The sequence below is a fragment of the Pristiophorus japonicus genome, unplaced genomic scaffold, assembly GCF_044704955.1.
Source record: "Pristiophorus japonicus isolate sPriJap1 unplaced genomic scaffold, sPriJap1.hap1 HAP1_SCAFFOLD_678, whole genome shotgun sequence".
Taxonomy (NCBI): Eukaryota; Metazoa; Chordata; class Chondrichthyes; family Pristiophoridae; genus Pristiophorus; species Pristiophorus japonicus.
Window position 1 is genome coordinate 237,982 of NW_027254591.1, and position 21,597 is coordinate 259,578.

The following is a 21,597-nucleotide window of genomic DNA, read 5'->3' on the forward strand; positions in this document are numbered from 1 at the left end:
GGGTAGTGCTGGACAGGCTAATGGGACTCAAGGTAGACAAGTCCCCTGGTCCTGATGAAATGCATCCCAGGGTATTAAAAGAGATGGTGGAAGTTATAGCAGATGCATTCGTTATAATCTACCAAAATTCTCTGGACTCTGGGGAGGTACCAGCGGATTGGAAAACAGCTAATGTAACGCCTCTGTTTAAAAAAGGGGGCATACAAAAGGCAGGTAACTATAGGCCGGTTAGTTTAACATTTGTAGTGGGGGAAATGCTTGAAGCTATCATTAAGGAAGAAATAGCGGGACATCTAGATAGGAATAGCGCAGTCAAGCAGACGCAACATGGATTCATGAAGGGGAAATCATGTTTAACTAATTTACTGGAATTCTTTGAGGATATAACGAGCATGGTGGATAGAGGTGTACTGATGGATGTGGTGTATTTAGATTTCCAAAAGGCATTCGATAAGGTGCCACACAAAAGGTTACCGCAGAAGATAAAGGTACGTGGAGTCAGAGGAAATGTATTAGCATGGATAGAGAATTGGCTGGCGAACAGAAAGCAGAGAGTCGGGATAAATGGGTCCTTTTCGGGTTGGAAATCGGTGGTTAGTGGTGTGCCACAGGGATCGGTGCTGGGACCACAACTGTTTACAATATACATAGATGACCTGGAAGAGGGGACAGAGTGTAGTGTAACAAAATTTGCAGATGACACAAAGATTAGTGGGAAAGCGGGTTGTGTAGAGGACACAGAGAGGCTGCAAAGAGATTTAGAGAGGTTAAGCGAATGGGCTAAGGTTTGGCAGATGGAATACAATGTTGGAAAATGTGAGGTCATTCACCTTGGAAAAAAAACAGTAAAAGGGAATATTATTTGAATGGGGAGAAATTACAACATGCTGAGGTGCAGAGGGACCTGGGGGTCCTTGTGCATGAATCCCAAAAAGTTAGTTTGCAGGTGCAGCAGGTAATCAGGAAGGCGAATGGAATGTTGGCCTTCATTGCGAGAGGGATGGAGTACAAAAGAGGGAGGTCCTGCTGCAACTGTACAGGGTATTGGTGAGGCCGCACCTGGAGTACTGCATGCAGCTTTAGTCACCTTACTTAAGGAAGGATATACTGGCTTTGGAGGGGGTACAGAGACGTTCACTAGGCTGATTCTGGAGATGAGGGGTTTACCTTATGATGATAGATTGAGTAGACTGGGTCTTTACTCGTTGGGGTTCAGAAGGATGAGGGGTGATCTTATAGAAACATTTAAAATAATGAAAGGGATAGACAAGATAGAGGCAGAGAGGTTGTTTCCATTGGTTGGGGAGACTAGAACTAGGGGGCACAGCCTCAAAATACGGGGGAGCCAATTTAAAACCGAGTTGAGAAGGAATTTCTTCTTCCAGAGGGTTGTGAATCTGTGGAATTCTCTGCCCAAGGAAGCAGTTGAGGCTAGCTCATTGAATGTATTCAAGTCACAGATAGATAGATTTTTAACCAATAAGGGAATTAAGGGTTATGGGGAGCGGGCGGGTAAGTGGAGCTGAGTCCACGGCCAGATCAGCCATGATATTTTTGAATGGCGGAGCAGGCTCGAGGGGCTAGATGGCCTACTCCTGTTCCTAATTCTTATGTTCTTATAACCTGGGGAAGCTGCAACACAGGACTACATGCATGCTAAACAGCAGAAGCAGCATGCTATAGACAGGGCTAAGCAATCTCACAATCGACAGATCAGATCAAAGCTCTGCAGTCCTGCCAGATCCAGTCGTGAACGGTGGTGGAGAATTAAACAACTAACAGGAGGCGGCGGCTCCATGAATATCCCCATCCTCAATGATGACGGAACCCATCACACGAGTGCAAAAGACAAAGCTGAAACGTTTGCAACCATTTTCAGCCAGAAGTGCCGAGTGGATGATCCAGATCAGCCTGCTCCCCAACATCACAGAAGCCAGTCTTCAGCCAATTCGATTCACTCCATGTGATGTCAAGAAACGGCTGAGACCACTTTTTAAAAAAAGGAGGGAGAGAGAGAACACGGAATTATAGACCGGTCAGCCTGACATCAGTAGTGGGTAAAATGATGGAATCAATTATTAAGGATGTCATAGCAGCACTTTTGGAAAGAGGTGACATGATAGGTCCAAGTCAGCATGGATTTGTGAAAGGGAAATCATGCTTGACAAATCTTCTGGAATATTTTGAGGATGTTTCCAGTAGAGTGGACAAGGGAGAACCAGTTGATGTGGTGTATTTGGACTTTCAGAAGGCTTTCGACAAGGTCCCACACAAGAGGAGATTAATGTGGAAAGTTAAAGCACATGGGGTTGGGGGTAGTGTGCTGACGTGGATTGAGAACTGGTTGTCAGACAGGAAGCAAAGAGTAGGAGTAAATGGGTACTTTTCAGAATGGCAGGCAGTGACTAGTGGGGTACCGCAAGGTTCTGTGCTGGGGCCCCAGCTGTTTACACTGTACATTAATGATTTAGACGAGGGGATTAAATGTAGTATCTCCAAATTTGCGGATCACACTAAGTTGGGTGGCAGTGTGAGCTGCGAGGAGGATGCTATGAGGCTGCAGAGTGACTTGGATAGGTTAGGTGAGTGGGCAAAGGCATGGCAGATGAAGTATAATGTGGATAAATGTGAGGTTATCCACTTTGGTTGTAAAAACAGAGAGACAGACTATTATCTGAATGGTGACAGATTAGGAAAAGGGGAGGTGCAACGAGACCTGGGGGTCAGGGTACATCAGTCATTGAAGGTTGGCATGCAGGTACAGCAGGCGGTTAAGAAAGGAAATGGCATGTTGGCCTTCATAGCGAGGGGATTTGAGTACAGGGGCAGGGAGGTGTTGCTACAGTTGTACAGGGCATTGGTGAGGCCACACCTGGAGTATTGTGTACAGTTTTGGTCTCCTAACTTGAGGAAGGACATTCTTACTATTGAGGGAGTGCAGCGAAGATTCACCAGACTGATTCCCGGGATGGTGGGACTGACCTATCAAGAAAGACTGGATCAACTGGGCTTGTATTCACTGGAGTTCAGAAGAATGAGAGGGGACCTCATAGAAACGTTTAAAATTCTGACGGGTTTAGACAGGTTAGATGCAGGAAGAATGTTCCCAATGTTGGGGAAGTCCAGAACCAGGGGTCACAGTCTGAGGATAAGGGGTAAGCCATTTAGGACCGAGATGAGGAGAAACTTCTTCACCCAGAGAGTGGTGAACCTGTGGAATTCTCTACCACAGAAAGTTGTTGAGGCCAATTCACTAAATATATTCAAAAAGGAGTTAGATGTAGTCCTTACTACGAGGAGGATCAAGGGGTATGGCGAGAAAGCAGGAATGGGGTACTGAAGTTGCATGTTCAGCCATGAACTCATTGAATGGCAGTGCAGGCTAGAAGGGCCGAATGGCCTACTCCTGCACCTAATTTCTATCTTTCTATGTTTCTATACAGCAAAGGCTATGGGCCCCGACAACATCCCGGCTGTTGTGCTGTAGACTTGTGCTCCAGAACTAGCCGTGCCTCTAGCCAAGCTGTTCCAGTACAGCCACAACACTGGCATCTACCCGACAATGTGGAAAACTGTCCAGGTATGTTCTGTCCACAAAAAGCAGGACAAATCCAATCAGGCCAATTACCGCCCCATCAGTCTACTCTCAATCATCAGCAAAGTGATGCAAGTTGTCACCGACAGTGCTATCAAGCGGCACTTACTCACCAGTAACCTGCTCACTGATGCTCAGTTTGGGTTATGCCACGACCACTTGGCTCCAGACCTCAGTATAGTCCTGGTCCAAACATGGACACGAGCTGAATGCAAGAGGGGAGGGGAGAGTGACTACCTTTGATATCAAGGCGGCATTTGACCGAGTGTGGCATCAAGGAGCCTGAGTGAAAATGAAGTCAATGGGAATCAGGGGGAAAACTCAACACTGGACCCAGCACAAAGGAAGATGGTTGTGGTGGTTGGAGGTCAGTCATCCCAGCCCCAGGACATCGCTGCAGGAGTTCCTCAGGGCAGTGTCCTAGGCCCAACCATCTACAGCTGCTTCATCAATGACCTTCCCTCCATCATAAGGTCAGAAGTGGGGATGTTCGCTGATGACTGCACAGTGATCAGTTCCATTCTCAACTCCTCAGATAATGGAGCAGTCCGTGCCCGCATACAGCAAGACCTGGACAACATTCAGGCTTGGACTGATAAGTGGCAAGTAACATTCGCACCACACAAGTGCCAGGCAATGACCATCTCCAACAAGCGAGAGTCTAACCACCGCCCCTTGACATTCAACGGCATTACCATCGCCGAATCCCCCACCATCCACAGCCTGGGGGTCACCATTGACCAGAAACTTAACTGGACCAGCCACATAAATACTGTGGCTACAAGAGCAGGTCAGAGGCTGGGTATTCTGTGGTGAGTGTCTCACCTCCTGACTCCCCAAAGCCTTTCCACCATTTACAAGGCACAAGTCAGGAGTGTGATGGAACACTCTCCACTTGTCTGGAAACGTGCAGCTCCAACAAGAAGCTTGACACCATCCAGGACAAAGCCTGACCACTTGATTGGCTCCCCATCCACCTCCTTAAACATTCACTCCCTCGACCACTGTGACTGCAGAATGTACCATCTATCGTCATTCCTTCATCGTCGTTGGGTCAAAATCATGGAACTCCCTCTCTAACAGCACTGTGGGAGCACTTTCACCACACGGACTGCAGCGGTTCAAGAAGGTGGCTTGCCACCACCTTCTCAAGGGCAATAAATGCTGGCCTTGCCAGTGACGTCCACATCCCATGAATAAAAAATACACAGCATCAGTTTCCACATGTACACTGATGACACCCAGCTTTACCTCACCACCACTTCTTTCGATCCTCCACTGTCCGACATCCAGTACTGGATGAGGGGAAATTTTCTCCAATTAAATATTGGGACGACCGAAGCCATTGTCTTTGGTGCCTGCAACAAACTCAGTTTCCTAGCCACCGACTCCATTCCGCTCCCGAGCATCTGACTGAGGCTGAACCAGACTGTTCGCAACATTGATGTCATATTTGACCCTGAAATGAGCTACCGACCACATATCCACAGCATAACTAAAACCGCCTATTTTCACCTCCGTAACATCACCCGTCTCCGCCCCTGCCTCAGCTCATCCGCTGCAGAAATCCTCATACATGCCTTTGTTACCTCTAGACTTGACTACTCCAACGCACTCCTGACATTCTATCCTATATAAACTTGAGATCATACAAATCTCAGCAGCCCATGTCCTAACTCGCACCAATCCCACTCACCCATCATCCCTGTGCTCGCTGACCTACAATGACTCCCAGTTGGACAACGCCTCGTTTTCAAGATTTTCATCCTTGTTTACAAATCCCTCCATGGCCTCGCCCCTCCCTATCTCTGTAATCTCCTCCAGTCCCCCTCCCCCGAGATATCTGCACTCCTCAAATTCTGATCGCTTGAGCATCCCTGATTATGATCGCTCCACCATCGGTGGCCGTGCCTTCAACTGCCGCGGACCTAACCCCTCGGAAATCGCTCCCTCCCTAAACCTCTCTGCCTCTCTGTTATGTCTCAAACAAAGCAATGTAACTGAGTACTGTACACGTGAGTAAGTGTGACCTTAGTCTCTTTATTCTAACTCCAGAGTGTTGGTACAGCATGAGAGACCTGCTTATATACAGTGCTCCCAACGGATGCTGGGATCCCTTGGGACTACAACAGATACGCCCTCTGGTGGTGGTAGAATACTGATTACATAGGGTTGCATAGATAACACTCCATCTCTCTTTCCTGCTTTAAGACGCTCCTCTAACATACCTCTTTGACCAAACTTTTGGTCATCTGCCGTAATTTCTTACGTGGCTCAGTGTCAACCTTTTGTCTTGTGACACTCCTGAGAAGCACCTTGGGATGTTTTACTGTGTTAAAGGCGCTATATAAATACACGTTGTTGTTCCACCTTATTGCGATGGAATTTACTCTCAAACCATTGGTGTGCATAAGCTCACACAGCAGCAGAAACATAATCAACGCTTACCCATCCAGAACAACAGGGTCTGTCTTCCCCCAACTGAAAGTCCCGTTCAACACAGTGATAGCGTGTCCTGCAAAACACAAGAGCCTTTAGAGATGGGAAATCGGAGAGAGAAAAAGTCAGAGAGGAAGAGAGAGAGAGATGAGCAGCGGTGGGCGAGGTGAAGAGTGAGAGAAACTGCAAGACTTACATACTGTAAAGAACACAGTCCTTATTTTAAGCATGGAAACAGGCTGGACGACGGGTCGGGGTGTTTATATGATGGGAGGGGGAGGAGCGGGTATTTATACGATGGGAGGGGGAGGGGTGGGGTGTTTATACGATGGGAGGGGGAGGGGCGGGTTGTTTATACGATGAGAGGGGGAGGGGCGGGGTTTTATACAATGGGAGGGGGAGGGGCGGGGTGTCTATACGATGGGAGGGGGAGGGGAAGGTACAGGAATCTCCACACACGTTCCCCCAAACATAGAGGATGGGTCTGAGTCCCCTGTGCACTCCCTCGTTACCTCCTCTTCCTGCTCCAACAATGAAATAATAAAGAGGGGGATTCCCCATGGGGGAAACCTGTTTGCCACTGCCCTTCCAATGTGAAAAAATTCCCCAACTTATGAGCCGGTTACCAGGGAGATTTCCAAATACAGCCGAGGCTGCGAAAGGAAAGAGCAAAGTAAGCTTCAACCAAAGATCGACGCAAAGGAATGTTTCTAGCCTCTTACGGAGCGATGGAGCACTGTCATTTATCTTTAAGGTGCCGCAACTGGCTTCCCTCAGCTGATGCTCAAGTTCCCAGGTTATTGGGCATCAGATAGGTCCATGGATCCCAGGATGGAATTGTCGAATTTCGGACGGACCCAGCACCTATAGGCGGAGCAGGAATACCCCAACCACCTGAATCCCACCTTCTTCCCGCCTGCGACCCTCGCTGGCAGCCCAGGGTGGGTTTGGAGCGGTGTCACTCCTGGTAGGTTCCTCACCAAGGGAGGGAAGGATATCTGAGGTCTGGTGCAGTCTTTAAAGAGCTGCCGCAGGTTTAAGGGCAGGGTCACTATTCGGCAAGGATGTCTGAAGCAGCAACCTCAAGGATATGGGCAGCTGGATTGGTTTCCCAGGTTCTCGGACTTATCCCTGGAGGCCATTCAGGACCAGAGGAACAAGACTGTTGGGAGGAAGGCCCAGGGGAGAGTGTGCAGGCTGCCTGGAGGGGGGTGGTGGGGCAGTCCCACCACCCCAACAACTGCCACACTGGGTAGAAAGAGGTTCAATGACTTCACAGGGACAGCCAAGGCAAGTCAATAATCTGGTGCCAATATACACCCTCAGCCACTCCCATCTCCTTCAGTCCTTTTACCTCTCATACTCTTTCCCCCTCAGTCAGGAATTCTCTTGAGGACCATCTGAAATAACAGATGGTTGACTGGTTGAGTGGGTACACATGTGTAAGGAAAAGACGTCTTCTGTATTGCCCGACTTTTGGAGCCTCCAGTCTAGCCATTTCCATGTCCTCATCCTGCTCCTCTTCACAGCACAAGAATGGAGGAACTCCCATTGGGAAGCCCACACCCCACTGGGCAAAGCAGGATCTAGCAGAGCTGAGTGAAACTAGCAAAAGTCCTGACTGAGACGTGAAGGGACTAAAGAGATCATTAGACAACCAACCATCAGTCGGAGCACACAAACTGGCCTCCTGTGGTATCTGCCCCTGGGCACCTTACCTCAGCCTCCGCCTCCAGTTATACAGTGGGCTCATTATTTCAGGCGGAGATTGGGAGAAATGAATCAGAGGTGTCAGCCATGCTCCTGGGCCACATTTATACGAGTGGGTCATGCTCCCGGTGGGACAGATATTCTAAGGCGGATTTGAGGAGGCAGCCGATAGGAACCCATTTTATTCTGCTTACTGTTCCAAATTGGGCAGCAATTCAGAGAGGGAGAGTGAGATGGAAAGAGAGAGAGAAATGGATGGAGAGAGAAAAATTAATAGGAGAGAGTGAGAGTTAAAAAGAAATGGAAGGAAAGAGAAAGAAATAGGAGAAAGAGGGATAAATAGAGGGAACGAGAGAGACAGATCACGAGTCTGCAATATTTAAAGATGGAGAATTTAATGCAACCAGGGAGAGGGGTTCAGACAGGACGCGGGATTACCTGTCCCAGTCTTTTGTCTCTCAACGCTGGTGGGGTCCAGCTCATCATGGCTCAGGAAGTTCTGTAATCGCTTCAGTGAAACGGTGGCCTGAGAAAGAAAGAGTACAATGGATCCAAACCCCAATCAGAGCAGGCTGCAGAGTATATGGACAGGGGGAAACTTCAGATATCCTTAAACAAAGCAATACGTTGAATATCAGGAACTTTTTCCCCAGAGAGGGATTTCGCTGTGAACAAAGTGTTGAATCCTGACCTTCCCGTAGGCCTCGAGCAGGAGCTGGTGGTGAGAGGGGAGGGAGGGCGTTTGTAGTTGTTGAGGTTACATTGCGGGGTAGCTCAGGTTTACGGATTACTGCAGTTTCCTGATGCTTTGCTCAATTATATGTCAGCCGAGACTCAGTGGGCAGCACACTCGTCTGAGTCAGAAGGTTGTGGGTTCAAGTCCCACTCCAGCAACTTAAGCATAAAAATCTGAGGGAGTGCTGCACTGTTCGAGGTGCCACCATTTGGATTAGACGTTAAACCAAGGCCCCGCCTGCTCTCCCAGGTGGACGTAAAAGATCCCAATAGCGAAGAAGAGTGAGGGAAGTTCTCCCTGGTGTCCTGGGGCTAATACTTATCCTTCAATCAAGATCATTAAAACCAGATTATCTGGTCATTATCACAGCGCTGTTTGTGGGAGCTTGCTGTTCGCAAATTGGCTGCCACGTTTCCCACATTACAACAGCGACTACACTCCAAAAGTACTTCATTGGCTGTAAAGCGCTTTGAGACACCCAAAGGTCGTTACAGAAATGCAAGACTTTCTTTCCTTACGGGTTACTGCAGTTTCCTGATGCTTTGCTCAATTGCTCAGAGAATCAGAGAGGAATTTCCCCAGTGCTGTCCCTGAAGTGTACGCAAGCTCTTTCCTATTTGCTTTGGAGGGGGTCAGGGGATGGGCACGAGGCTGGTGCAGGTAAGAATGGAGCGGGGATTGATGGACCAGACAGTCTTTTTCTGTATGTTCATACGTTGAATAAATTTAACATCTCTTCCTTGCTTTGTATAAACTTTTATATTTAATGTCCCTATGAATAAAACTCAAATTGCTCTTGATTTTGACTGAATTTAGATGGCTGGCAGGAGCTTGACGTCTACAGCCCATCAGCGCCCCTCCCTCGTCGTACCCTTTCACTTGTGTTCTGTCGTGGTCCCCCTCACCCTCACGCCAGGATCGCGTGCTAGTCCGAGGCTCCCACTTTATCCTGTTCAGGGATTCCACCTCTGGATTCAAGGACACTTTATTTGGGCGAGATCAAAAACATCCATAAAATGTTTTTTTTTTTTAAATCACAAATTCTTCAGGCGGAGCACAGCTGCACGCTGGCCTTTGGCATGTTGGATTCCGGCCCACATCCAGTGAGAGGTGCCAGAAAACAAGCCAGAGAGGAAATAATAGAAACATAGACATAGAAAATAGGTGCAGGAGTAGGCCATTCGGCCCTTCGAGCCTGCACCACCATTCAATAAGATCATGGCTGATCACTCCCTCAGTACCCCTTTCCTGCTTTCTCTCCATACCCCTTGATCCCTTTAGCCGTAAGGGCCACATCTAACTCCCTCTTGAATATATCCAATGAACTGGCATCAATAACTCTCTGCGGTAGAGAATTCCACAGGTTAACAACTCTCTGAGTGAAGAAGTTTCTCCTCATCTCAGTCCTAAATGGCCTACCCCTTATCCTAAGACTGTGTGCCGTGGTTCTGGACTTCCCCATCATCGGGAACATTCTTCCCGCATCTAACCTGTCCAGTCCCGTCAGAATCTTATGTTTCTGACTGCAAGGGACCCACGTTTGTTTTCACTAATCTTCAACAAAACATCAACTCTTCAACTGCCGAATGTTCCTCAACACCTTTCAAACAGCGTGCTCATTGCCTGCCGTGACTCAGTGAGAAGCACGCTCACCTGGTTCGAGTCCCGCTCCAGCGACTTGAGCACATAATCCAGACTGACACTCCCAGTGCAGTACTGAGGGAGTGCTACACTGTCGGAGGAGCTGTGCTGAGAGAGTGCCGCACTGTTGGAGGGACAGTACTGAGGGAGCGTTGCACTATTGGAGGGACAGTACTGAGGAAGGGCCGTACAGTCGGAGGGGCAGTATTGAGGGAGTGCTGCATTGTCGGAGGGGCAGTACTGAGGGAGCGTCGCACTGTCGGAGGGGCAGTACTGAGGGAGTGCTGCATTGTCGGAGGGGCAGTACTGAGGGAGCGTCGCACTGTCGGAGGGGCAGTACTGAGGGAGCGTCGCACTGTTGGAGGGGCAGTACTGAGGGAGCGTCGCACTGTCGGAGGGGCAGTACTGAGGGAGTGCTGCATTGTCGGAGGGGCAGTACTGAGGGAGCGTCGCACTGTCGGAGGGGCAGTACTGAGGGAGCGCTACACTGTCGGAGGGGCAGTGCTGAGGGAGCGCCACACTGTCGGAGGGGCAGTATTGAGGGAGCGCTGCATTATCAGAAGTGCAGTCTTTCGGATGAGGCCCCGACTGCCCTCGAAGGTGGACGTAAAAAAATCCATGGCATTATTTTGATGAAGTTCTCCGGTGTCTTGGCCAATATTTATCCTTCAAACAACATCACTAATCATCTGGTCATTATCACATTACTGTTTGTGGGAGCTTACTGTGCGCAAATTGGCTGCCGCGTTTCCTACATTACAATCATAACTACACTTCAAACAGTACTTGATTGGCTGTGAGGTGCCTTGGGATGTCCTGAGATGGTGAAAGGGGCTATATTTCTCTTTCTTTCTCTCATTTAGTGCAGAGCAGTCTGTTACGACCCACCTCATCCCAAAGCACTTCTCACCTCCCAAGATGAAAAGCCCCGTAACCAGATCACCGCTGCACCCTCTGGCTATGTTAACTCCACAATCTGCAAGTGATGCGTTACCCGCCCCCCTCTCCCCCCCGCGGACCCTCTCTGCGGGGTAAGTGGGCTCTCGTTCTCAGAAGCAGCAATGCTGGGCGGCCTCACCTGAACAACGCTGCTGATGACCTGAGGCAGCATGTTGAGCGGAAACCGCAGGATATTAAAGAGAGACAGGGAGACAAAGGCTTTCTGTGCATCCAGCACGTTATTCTCATCCAATGTCACAAACACTGCGAAGGTCGTCAAGGCAACCTGAATTAGAATGAAAGAGAAATGGCAACCATTAATGCTGAATCCTTGGTGGAATGGAGTACTCACCAATGAGAGAACACCAATCACCCTCTCCCAGGGCAGGTACAGGGGGTTAGATACAGAGTAAAGCTCCCTCTACACTGTCCCATCAAACACTCCCAGGGCAGGTACAGCACGGGGTTAGATACAGAGTAAAGCTCCCTCTACACTATCCCATCAAACACTCCCAGGGCAGGTACAGGGGGTTAGATACAGAGTAAAGCTCCCTCTACACGGTCCCATCAAACACTCCCAGGGCAGGTACAGGGGGTTAGATACAGAGTAAAGCTCCCTCTACACGGTCCCATCAAACACTCCCAGGGCAGGTACAGGGGGTTAGATACAGAGTAAAGCTCCCTCTACACTGTCCCATCAAACACTCCCAGGGCAGGTACAGGGGGTTAGATACAGAGTAAAGCTCCCTCTACACTGTCCCATCAAACACTCCCAGGGCAGGTACAAGGGGTTAGATACAGAGTAAAGCTCCCTCGACATGGTCCCATCAAACACTCCCAGGGCAGGGTACATTTAGTGACCATCTCTCATTGGCTAAGATCAGCTACCACAGCAAAGGCTGGGATTAACTTGGGCCCTTTGTGCTCACCATATTCCAGTCCCACAGTGGGTGGGGGATCTTGCCACAGAGCTCCTTCGAGGAGTGCGAGTTTGTGGCTTGCCCCACAGTAAGAAGTGTCCGCGCTCCTGGTCAGATCGACAGCTCAGGGTTAATGTGCCGGGGTTTCCCTGGGCTACAGTCAACCAATCCCAGCTTCACATCCAGATAATAACATAGAACAACATAGAATATACAGCACAGAAACAGACCATGCCGGCGTTAATGCTCCACTCCAGCCTCCTCCCGTCTTTTCTCATCTCATCATCATCATCCTCATCACAGGCAGTCCCTCGCAATCGAGGAAGACTTGCTTCCACTTTTAACATGAGTTCTTAGGTGGCTGAACAGTCCAATACGAGAACCATAGTCCCTGTCGCAGGTGGGACAGATAGTGGTTGAGGGGAGGGGAGCGTGGGACTGGTTTGCCGCACGCTCCTTCTGCTTGGTTTCTGCACGCTCTCGGCGACGAGACTCGCGGAGCTCAGCGCCCTCCCGGATGCACTTCCTCTAACTCCATCAGCAAAACTCTCTACTCCTTTCTCCCTCATATGCTTATCTCGCCTCCCCTTATAAGAGATGGATCAATTCAAAGGGGATTCCCTAGCCGGAGGTGCAGAGCTGGCAGACCAGGAGGTGCTCGGGGCTGAGCTTACTGGGGGGGGGAGCAGTCGGGCGCTGTATACAATCGGTTTCCATACCCCTGGATAGGGCAATGGGTGGGTTACGATCAGTCAGGGATCCTGCTCCTGATCTCTGTCCAGTGACCTCGACTGAGAGGAGTGGGTGCTTGGATGTCTCGTGAAGCCAAGATCCGGATTGGCATCCAGGTTTGTTCACGGTTAAATATCCCCCTGGTGAGGTAGAGGCCTGAACTCACCTGTGAAACCGCTGCCCCATCGAGACCCAAGTGCCTTCATAATGGGGCAATGCCTCCCCACTCTGTACCTTTACCCTCTGACATTTCTCTGATTATAATCGCTCCACCATTGGCCGCCGTGCCTTCAGCTACTTGGGGCCCTAAACTGTGGAATTCGCTTCCGAAACCTCTCCGGCTCTCTCTCCTCCTTTCATCATTGTAGGCAGTCCCTCCAATTGAGGAAGACTTGCTTCCACGTCAAAAAGTTTCAGTGTTTCAGTGAAGGACCTAATATTCCCGATCCCGAACTACATCCTGAAGGGTGGAAGATGCCTGTGGGTGGATTTTTTTAACGTTGCACACCAGCCACCACACGGGCTGGACAGAGCGAGGTCTTGGTCCAGGGGCAAGGGTTAACCAGGATCACTGGAGACCAGCTCTGCTGCACTGACCCAGTGAGCACATATCGCAGTGTGGGCTGGTCCGTGCTGCCCCTGGGCCCTCGCCTCTTCTGGGCCCCATTCACATCCCTCTACAATCTCTCACCGCTCCCTCGCCCCGACCTCACGCTCCCTCGCCCCGACCTCACCGCTCCCTCGCCCCGACCTCCCCGCTCCCTCGCCCCGACCTCCCCGCTCCCTCGCCCCGACCTCCCCGCTCCCTCGCCCCGACCTCCCCGCTCCGACCTCCCCGCTCCCTCGCCCCGACCTCCCCGCTCTGACCTCACCGTTCCCTCGCCCCGACCTCCCCGTTCCCTCGCCCCGACCTCCCCGTTCCCTCGCCCCGACCTCCCCGTTCCCTCGCCCCGACCTCCCCGCTCTGACCTCCCCGTTCCCTCGCCCCGACCTCCCTGTTCCCTCGCCCCGACCTCCCCGTTCCCTCGCCCCGACCTCCCCGTTCCCTCGCCCCGACCTCCCCGTTCCCTCGCCCCGACCTCCCCGTTCCCTCGCCCCGACCCGACCTCCCCGCTCCCTCGCCCCGACCTCCCCGCTCCCGCTGTACCTGCCCACGCTCCAATCACCGACCCGGACCCTGATGATGTCCTTTTTCACTGCCGTTGCTCTCCTGCTCCAGTACGTGCAGCTCCCTGGAGTGGTATGCCACCACGCTGCTCCTTCTGCTCCCCGGCCTGTTCCAATGGTGCTCGCAGACCTGGGGCCGCGCAGAATTTAACATGCTCCTTAAAACCTACCTCTTTGACCAAGCTTTTGGTCTTCTGGTCTAATAGCTCCTTATGTGGCTCGGTGTTTAATTTTGTCCAACTACGCTCCTGTGGAGTGCCTTAGGACGCTTTACTACATTAAAGGCGCTATATAAATGCAAGCTGCTGTGGGGCAACTGAATAAAAGGTGCAACACAGGAATGTGAAGTGGTTACTCACGATGAAGGGGGCTGTTGTCCAGGTGAATGTGGAGAGGGCGTTGAGGTAGGCGGCTTTCTTCAGGATCTTGAGCTCCTTCTGACGAATGGCCAGGACCTTCTGCTCGAAGGACGGTTCCCAAGCGTACAGCTTCAGCACTTTCATGCCGTTCAGGATCTCGTTCATCAGCTTGATCCGAGCGTCTTTGTGCTGCATCTGTTGCACCTGCAGTGCACAAGAGGCTGGGGTCACGGTACGCGGTGCACGAGGGGGCGGGGTCGCGGCGCGCCAGGAGGCGGGGTCACGGCACGCAGGGGGCGGGGTCACGGCGCACCAGGGGGCGGGGTCACGGCGCACCAGGGGGCGGGGTCACGGCGCACCAGGGGGCGGGGTCACGGCGCACCAGGGGGCGGGGTCACGGCGCACCAGGGGGCGGGGTCACGGCGCACCAGGGGGCGGGGTCACGGCGCACCAGGGGGCGGGGTCACGGCGCACCAGGGGGCGGGGTCACGGCGCACCAGGGGGCGGGGTCACGGCGCACCAGGGGGCGGGGTCACGGCGCACCAGGGGGCGGGGTCACGGCGCACCAGGGGGCGGGGTCACGGCGCACCAGGGGGCGGGGTCACGGCGCACCAGGGGGCGGGGTCACGGCGCACCAGGGGGCGGGGTCACGGCGCACCAGGGGGCGGGGTCACGGTGCACCAGGGGGCGGGGTCACGGTGCACCAGGGGGCGGGGTCACGGTGCACCAGGGGGCGGGGTCACGGTGCACCAGGGGGCGGGGTCACGGTGCACCAGGGGGCGGGGTCACGGTGCACCAGGGGGCGGGGTCACGGTGCACCAGGGGGCGGGGTCACGGTGCACCAGGGGGCGGGGTCACGGTGCACCAGGGGGCGGGGTCACGGTGCACCAGGGGGCGGGGTCACGGTGCACCAGGGGGCGGGGTCACGGTGCACCAGGGGGCGGGGTCACGGTGCACCAGGGGGCGGGGTCACGGTGCACCAGGGGGCGGGGTCACGGTGCACCAGGGGGCGGGGTCACGGTGCACCAGGGGGCGGGGTCACGGTGCACCAGGGGGCGGGGTCACGGTGCACCAGGGGGCGGGGTCACGGTGCACCAGGGGGCGGGGTCACGGTGCACCAGGGGGCGGGGTCACGGTGCACCAGGGGGCGGGGTCACGGTGCACCAGGGGGCGGGGTCACGGTGCACCAGGGGGCGGGGTCACGGTGCACCAGGGGGCGGGGTCACGGTGCACCAGGGGGCGGGGTCACGGTGCACCAGGGGGCGGGGTCACGGTGCACCAGGGGGCGGGGTCACGGTGCACCAGGGGGCGGGGTCACGGTGCACCAGGGGGCGGGGTCACGGTGCACCAGGGGGCGGGGTCACGGTGCACCAGGGGGCGGGGTCACGGTGCACCAGGGGGCGGGGTCACGGTGCACCAGGGGGCGGGGTCACGGTGCACCAGGGGGCGGGGTCACGGTGCACCAGGGGGCGGGGTCACGGTGCACCAGGGGGCGGGGTCACGGTGCACCAGGGGGCGGGGTCACGGTGCACCAGGGGGCGGGGTCACGGTGCACCAGGGGGCGGGGTCACGGTGCACCAGGGGGCGGGGTCACGGTGCACCAGGGGGCGGGGTCACGGTGCACCAGGGGGCGGGGTCACGGTGCACCAGGGGGCGGGGTCACGGTGCACCAGGGGGCGGGGTCACGGTGCACCAGGGGGCGGGGTCACGGTGCACCAGGGGGCGGGGTCACGGTGCACCAGGGGGCGGGGTCACGGTGCACCAGGGGGCGGGGTCACGGTGCACCAGGGGGCGGGGTCACGGTGCACCAGGGGGCGGGGTCACGGTGCACCAGGGGGCGGGGTCACGGTGCACCAGGGGGCGGGGTCACGGTGCACCAGGGGGCGGGGTCACGGTGCACCAGGGGGCGGGGTCACGGTGCACCAGGGGGCGGGGTCACGGTGCACCAGGGGGCGGGGTCACGGTGCACCAGGGGGCGGGGTCACGGTGCACCAGGGGGCGGGGTCACGGTGCACCAGGGGGCGGGGTCACGGTGCACCAGGGGGCGGGGTCACGGTGCACCAGGGGGCGGGGTCACGGTGCACCAGGGGGCGGGGTCACGGTGCACCAGGGGGCGGGGTCACGGTGCACCAGGGGGCGGGGTCACGGTGCACCAGGGGGCGGGGTCACGGTGCACCAGGGGGCGGGGTCACAGTGCACCAGGGGGCGGGGCTGCAGTGCACCAGGGGGCCAATACTTTAAAGCTCACCATCAATACACTCCCCACAAGGAAGGTGGAAATTTAGCACTGGGTTTAAAAGGACAATCTGCTCCCCAACCCATTCTTACCAAAAAAACAATCCATTTTATCCAAAGTTAGAAACTCCCAAAACTCATCCCCACCAACATTTCAATGCTTTTATTAATTCTCGGAATATGGGTGTCCGGATTACCTGTCCCGTGTCCAGATTACCCGTCCCGTGTCCCGTGTCCGGATCACCTGTTCCGTGTCTGGATTACCCGTCCCCTGTCCCGTGTCTGGATTATCCGTCCCGTGTCTGGATTACCCGTCCCATGTCCAGTGTCCGGATTACCCGTCCCGTGTCCGGATTACCCGTCCCGTGTCCGGATTACCCGTCCCGTGTCCCGGATTACCCGTCCCGTGTCCCGGATTACCCGTCCCTTGTCCCGTGTCAGGATTACCCGTCCCATGTCCGGATTACCCGTCCCGCGTCCCGTGTCTGGATTACCTGTCCCGTGTCTGGATTACCCGTCCCGTGTCCCGTGTCCGGATTACCCGTCCCGTGTCCGGATTACCCGTCCCGTGTCCGGATTACCCGTCCCGTGTCCCGTGTCAGGATTACCCGTCCCGTGTCCGGATTACCCGTCCCGTGTCCGGATTACCCGTCCCGCGTCCCGTGTCCGGATTATCCGTCCCGTGTCCGGATTAACCGTCCCGCGTCCCGTGTCCGGATTAACTGTCCCGTGTCTGGATTACCCGTCCCGTGTCCCGTGTCCAGATTACCCGTCCCGTGTCCGGATTATCCGTCCCGTGTCCGGATTAACTGTCCCATGTCCCGTGTCTGGATTACCCGTCCCGTGTCCGGATTAACTGTCCCGTGTCCCGTGTCTGGATTACCCGTCCCGTGTCCCGTGTCTGGATTACCCGTCCCGTGTCCCGTGTCTGGATTACCCGTCCCATGTCTGGATTACCCGTCCCGTGTCCCGTGTCTGGATTACCCGTCCCATGTCCGGATTAACTGTCCCATGTCCCGTGTCTGGATTACCCGTCCCGTGTCCGGATTAACTGTCCCGTGCCCCGTGTCTGGATTACCCGTCCCGTGTCCGGATTAACTGTCCCGTGTCCAGTGTCTGGATTACCCGTCCCGTGTCCGGATTATCTGTTCCGTGTCCCGTGTCTGGACTACCCGTTGAGCATCAGAAGCACTAAACGCTGTACCCTAATGAGATGATGCCAATTCTGGTGACACTATTGAGTGTAGGGAAACACGAAAAGGGACAGGAATAGAGGGAGCGACAGAGAGGGAGGTGGAAGGAAGGGGGAAGTGAAGGAAAGAGTGAGGGAGTAAATCAAAGAGTGAGGGGAGAATGAGTGGGAATGAGTGAGAGACAGAAGCACAGAGTGACACAGTGAGGGAGTAAATGGGTGAGTGAGAGGTTGACAAGCAATGGATGCGGGGGAGGGGAAACGTACTGCGAGTGAAGGAAGGAGGGAAGTAGTGGGAAAGAGGAGAGTGAGGAAGCATCTTTCTTCTGACATACCTGCAAGCTTCTGCTTTTCATGGCGATCACTGCATTGAACGGGATCAGGAGAATCATCACAGCGACGCCAGCCAGCACGGAGGGACCCAGGTACTGGAGAGGACAGACAACGCGTTAGTGCTTACACCTCCCCAACTAGCAAACACACACCAACTCTTGGCTGTGCCTCTGTCTAACCAAAAACCGTAACATTGGACCATTTCAGTGAGAGTTCGGGGAGAGGAGGTACCTGCCACAGGAAGTAGAGAGCCAGACAGATCTGGAGTGGGGCCGACCACAGCATGTTCAGGAAGCTGGTGAGGTCCATGAACCTCTGGGCATCGACTGACATCAGGTTCACAATCTCTCCGATGGTGGACGAACGTTTGGCCGAGTTGGTGATGACCAGAGACTGAAAAATAAAACTCAAATAACCACACATTTAACAAGAGTTTGTGTTTAGCACCACCCTCTAATTACACCCCTCCTCTCCCACACACACTGACTCTCACTGGGGTACAGTCCCACACACACTGACTCTCACTGGGGTACAGTCCCACACACACTGACTCTCACTGGGGTACAGTCCCACACACACTGACTCTCACTGGGGTACAGTCCCACACACACTGACTCTCACTGGGGTACAGTCCCACACACACTGACTCTCACTGGGGTACAGTCCCACACACACTGACTCTCACTGGGATACAGTCCCACACACACTGACTCTCACTGGGGTACAGTTCCACACACACTGACTCTCACTGGGGTACAGTCCCACACACACTGACTCTCACAGGGGTACGGGTCCCACACACACTGACTCTCACTGGGGTACAGTCCCACACACACTGACTCTCACTGGGGTACAGTCCCACACACACTGACTCTCACTGGGGTACAGTCCCACACACACTGACTCTCACTGGGGTACAGTCCCACACACACTGACTCTCACTGGGGTACAGTCCCACACACACTGACTCTCACTGGGGTACAGTCCCACACACACTGACTCTCACTGGGGTACAGTCCCACACACACTGACTCTCACTGGGGTACAGTCCCACACACACTGACTCTCACTGGGGTACAGGCTCCATGGACACTGAGTGAACATAAGAAAATAAGAACATAAGAAATAGGAGCAGGAGTAGGCCACCTGCTCCGCCATTCAATAAGATCACGGCTGATCTGATCATGGACTCAGCTCCACTTCCCCACCCACTCCCCATAACCTTTTATTCCCCTATCACTCAAAAATCTGTCTATCTCTGCCTTAAATATATTCAATGACCCAGCCTCCACAGCTCTCTGGGGCAGAGAATTCCACAGATTTACGACCCTCTGAGAGAAGAAATTCCTCCTCATCTCAGTTTTAAATGGTGGCCCCTTATTCTGAGACTATGTCCCCTAGTTTTAGTTTCCTCCATGAGTGGAAACATCCTCTCTGCATCCACCTTGTCGAGCCCTCTCAGTATCTTATGTGTTTTGATAAGATCACCTCTCAATCTTCTGAACTCCAATCAGTAGAGGCCCAACCACTCAATCTATCTTCATAAGTCCATTTGCCTTCCTGATCACTTGCTGTACCTGCATACTAACTTTTTGTGTTTCATGCACAAGGACCCCCAGGTCTCTCTGTACTGCAGCACTTTGCAATTTTTCTCCATTTAAATTATAATTTGCTTTTCTATTTTTTCTGCCAAAGTGGATAACCTCACATTTTCCCACATTATACTCCATCTGCCAAATTTTTGCCCACTCACTTAGCCTGTCTATATCCCTTTGCAGATTTTGTGTGTCCTCCTCACAATTTGCTTTCCCACCCATCTTTGTATCATCAGCAAACTTGGCTCCATTACACTCGGTCCCTTCATCCAAGTCATTAATATAGATTGTAAATAGTTGAGGACCCAGCACCGATCCTTGTGGCACCCCACTAGTTACTGATTGCCAAGCAGAAAATTACCCATTTATCCCGACTCTCTGTTAGTTAGCCAATCCTCTATCCAGGCTAATATATCACCCCTAATCCCATGAACTTTTATCTTGTGCAGTAACCTTTTATGTGGCACCTTATCGAATGCCTTCTGGAAATCCAAATACACCACATCCACTGGTGCCCTCGCATGACCCACCCAATGGGACTATCTTCACATGACCCTGGACAGGAATGTCAGCAGGATTTTGAGAACCGGAGCCAGTGCATCTTCTGCGTTGAGCTAAAGTCACTAAAGGACCTTAGTGAACCCGTTGGGTTTGTCCGACAACCCCACAGCTTCACGGTCATGGTTAGAAACATAGAAAATAGGTGCAGTAGCCCATTCGGCCTTCTAGCCTGCACCGCCATTCAATGAGTTCATGGCTGAACATGTAACTTCAGTACCCCATTCCTGCTTTCTCGCCATATCCCTTGATCCTCCGAGTAGTAAGGGCTACATCTAACTCCTTTTTGAATATATTTAGTGAATTGGCCTCAACTACTTTCTGTGGTAGAGAATTCCACAGGTTCACCACTCTCTGGGTGAAGAAGTTTCTCCTCATCTCCGTCCTAAATGGCTTACCCCTTATCCTTAGACTGTGACCCCTGGTTCTGGACTTCCCCAACATTGGGAACATTCTTCCCGCATCTAACTTGTCTAAACCCGTCAGAATTTTAAACGTTTCTATGGGATCCCCTCTCATTCTTCTGCACTCCAGTGAATACAAGCCCAGTTGATCCAGTCTTTCTTGATATGTCAGTCCCGCCATCCCGGGAATCAGTCTGGTTACTGACTCCTGCCTTTTACTTCCCGATTTATTGAACTGAATAGAAATTTACAAACTTGCCAGGGTGGGAATTTGAACACTCCAGATTATTATTCCAGTAAACTACTGCACCACCTGAAGCCTGGCGAAACGACAGATTTCTGACCTTGCGGTAGATGGCTCCAACGATGGCAGTGCGCAGACGCATGCCGGTCACAAAGCAGTACTGGAAGTGCTGGTGCAGGATGAGCGTCTGCAAGGCGGCAGAGAAGAACATCAAGAAGGCGATGCCGTACCCCCACCAGGTCTTGGCCCCCGGGTCTTCGATGAAGGAAATCAACATACTGGGTGTAAAAAAACCGGAGAGTGCATCAGGGACTGAAGCTGCAGAACCAGTCAGGAGCAAGCCACTCCTCTTCTCTTTGTACTTTGTCTCAAATCAAAGGAGCTGAATTCCATTGCGTGTTTTGTCGGACCCCCTCGTACGCTGTAAGCAGGAGTGACCTGGCGCAGTAACACACCATCATCCAGGCCTCAGCCTACAATTCCCATCCGTTTCTTGTACAGAGAGCAAGAGGTCTGGGAATGTCCCACCCTCGGGGGATAATTAGAATTAACCCCGACCACTGAGAAACTGAGGGGACAGCGGCTTTACGCCCCCGGGGTTCAGACAGCGGCTTTACCCCCCGGGGTTCAGACAGCGGCTTTACCCCCCCAGGGTTCAGACAGCGGCTTTACCCCCCGGGGTTCAGACAGCGGTTTTACCCCCTGGGGTTCAGACAGCGGCTTTACCCCCCGGGGTTCAGACAGCGGCTTTACCCCCCCGGGGTTCAGACAGCGGCTTTACCCCCCCCGGGGTTCAGA

The 21,597-nt window shown here is 53.5% G+C and overlaps 1 protein-coding gene across 9 annotated transcripts in view; it reads right to left on the reverse strand.

Moving 5' to 3' along the window:
- The window catches only part of LOC139256026 (ATP-binding cassette sub-family C member 3-like), a 91,957-nt gene extending 70,881 nt beyond the window's left edge, over positions 1-21,076 (reverse strand). For all 9 annotated transcript variants that reach the window (XR_011592148.1, XM_070874100.1, XM_070874101.1 and 6 more), the window contains exons 1-7: positions 20,900-21,076; positions 18,230-18,391; positions 18,001-18,093; positions 14,239-14,442; positions 11,200-11,346; positions 8,183-8,270; positions 6,044-6,110 (exon numbers count right to left, since the gene is read on the reverse strand). Coding sequence is in view for 8 of the 9 variants with exons in the window: in XM_070874100.1 (XP_070730201.1) it covers positions 6,044-6,110; positions 8,183-8,270; positions 11,200-11,346; positions 14,239-14,442; positions 18,001-18,093; positions 18,230-18,391; positions 20,900-21,076 (938 nt within the window). In the remaining variant the exon portion in view is untranslated. The remainder of the gene's footprint in view (positions 1-6,043; positions 6,111-8,182; positions 8,271-11,199; positions 11,347-14,238; positions 14,443-18,000; positions 18,094-18,229; positions 18,392-20,899) is intronic.
- Positions 21,077-21,597: the final 521 nt, after the last annotated feature.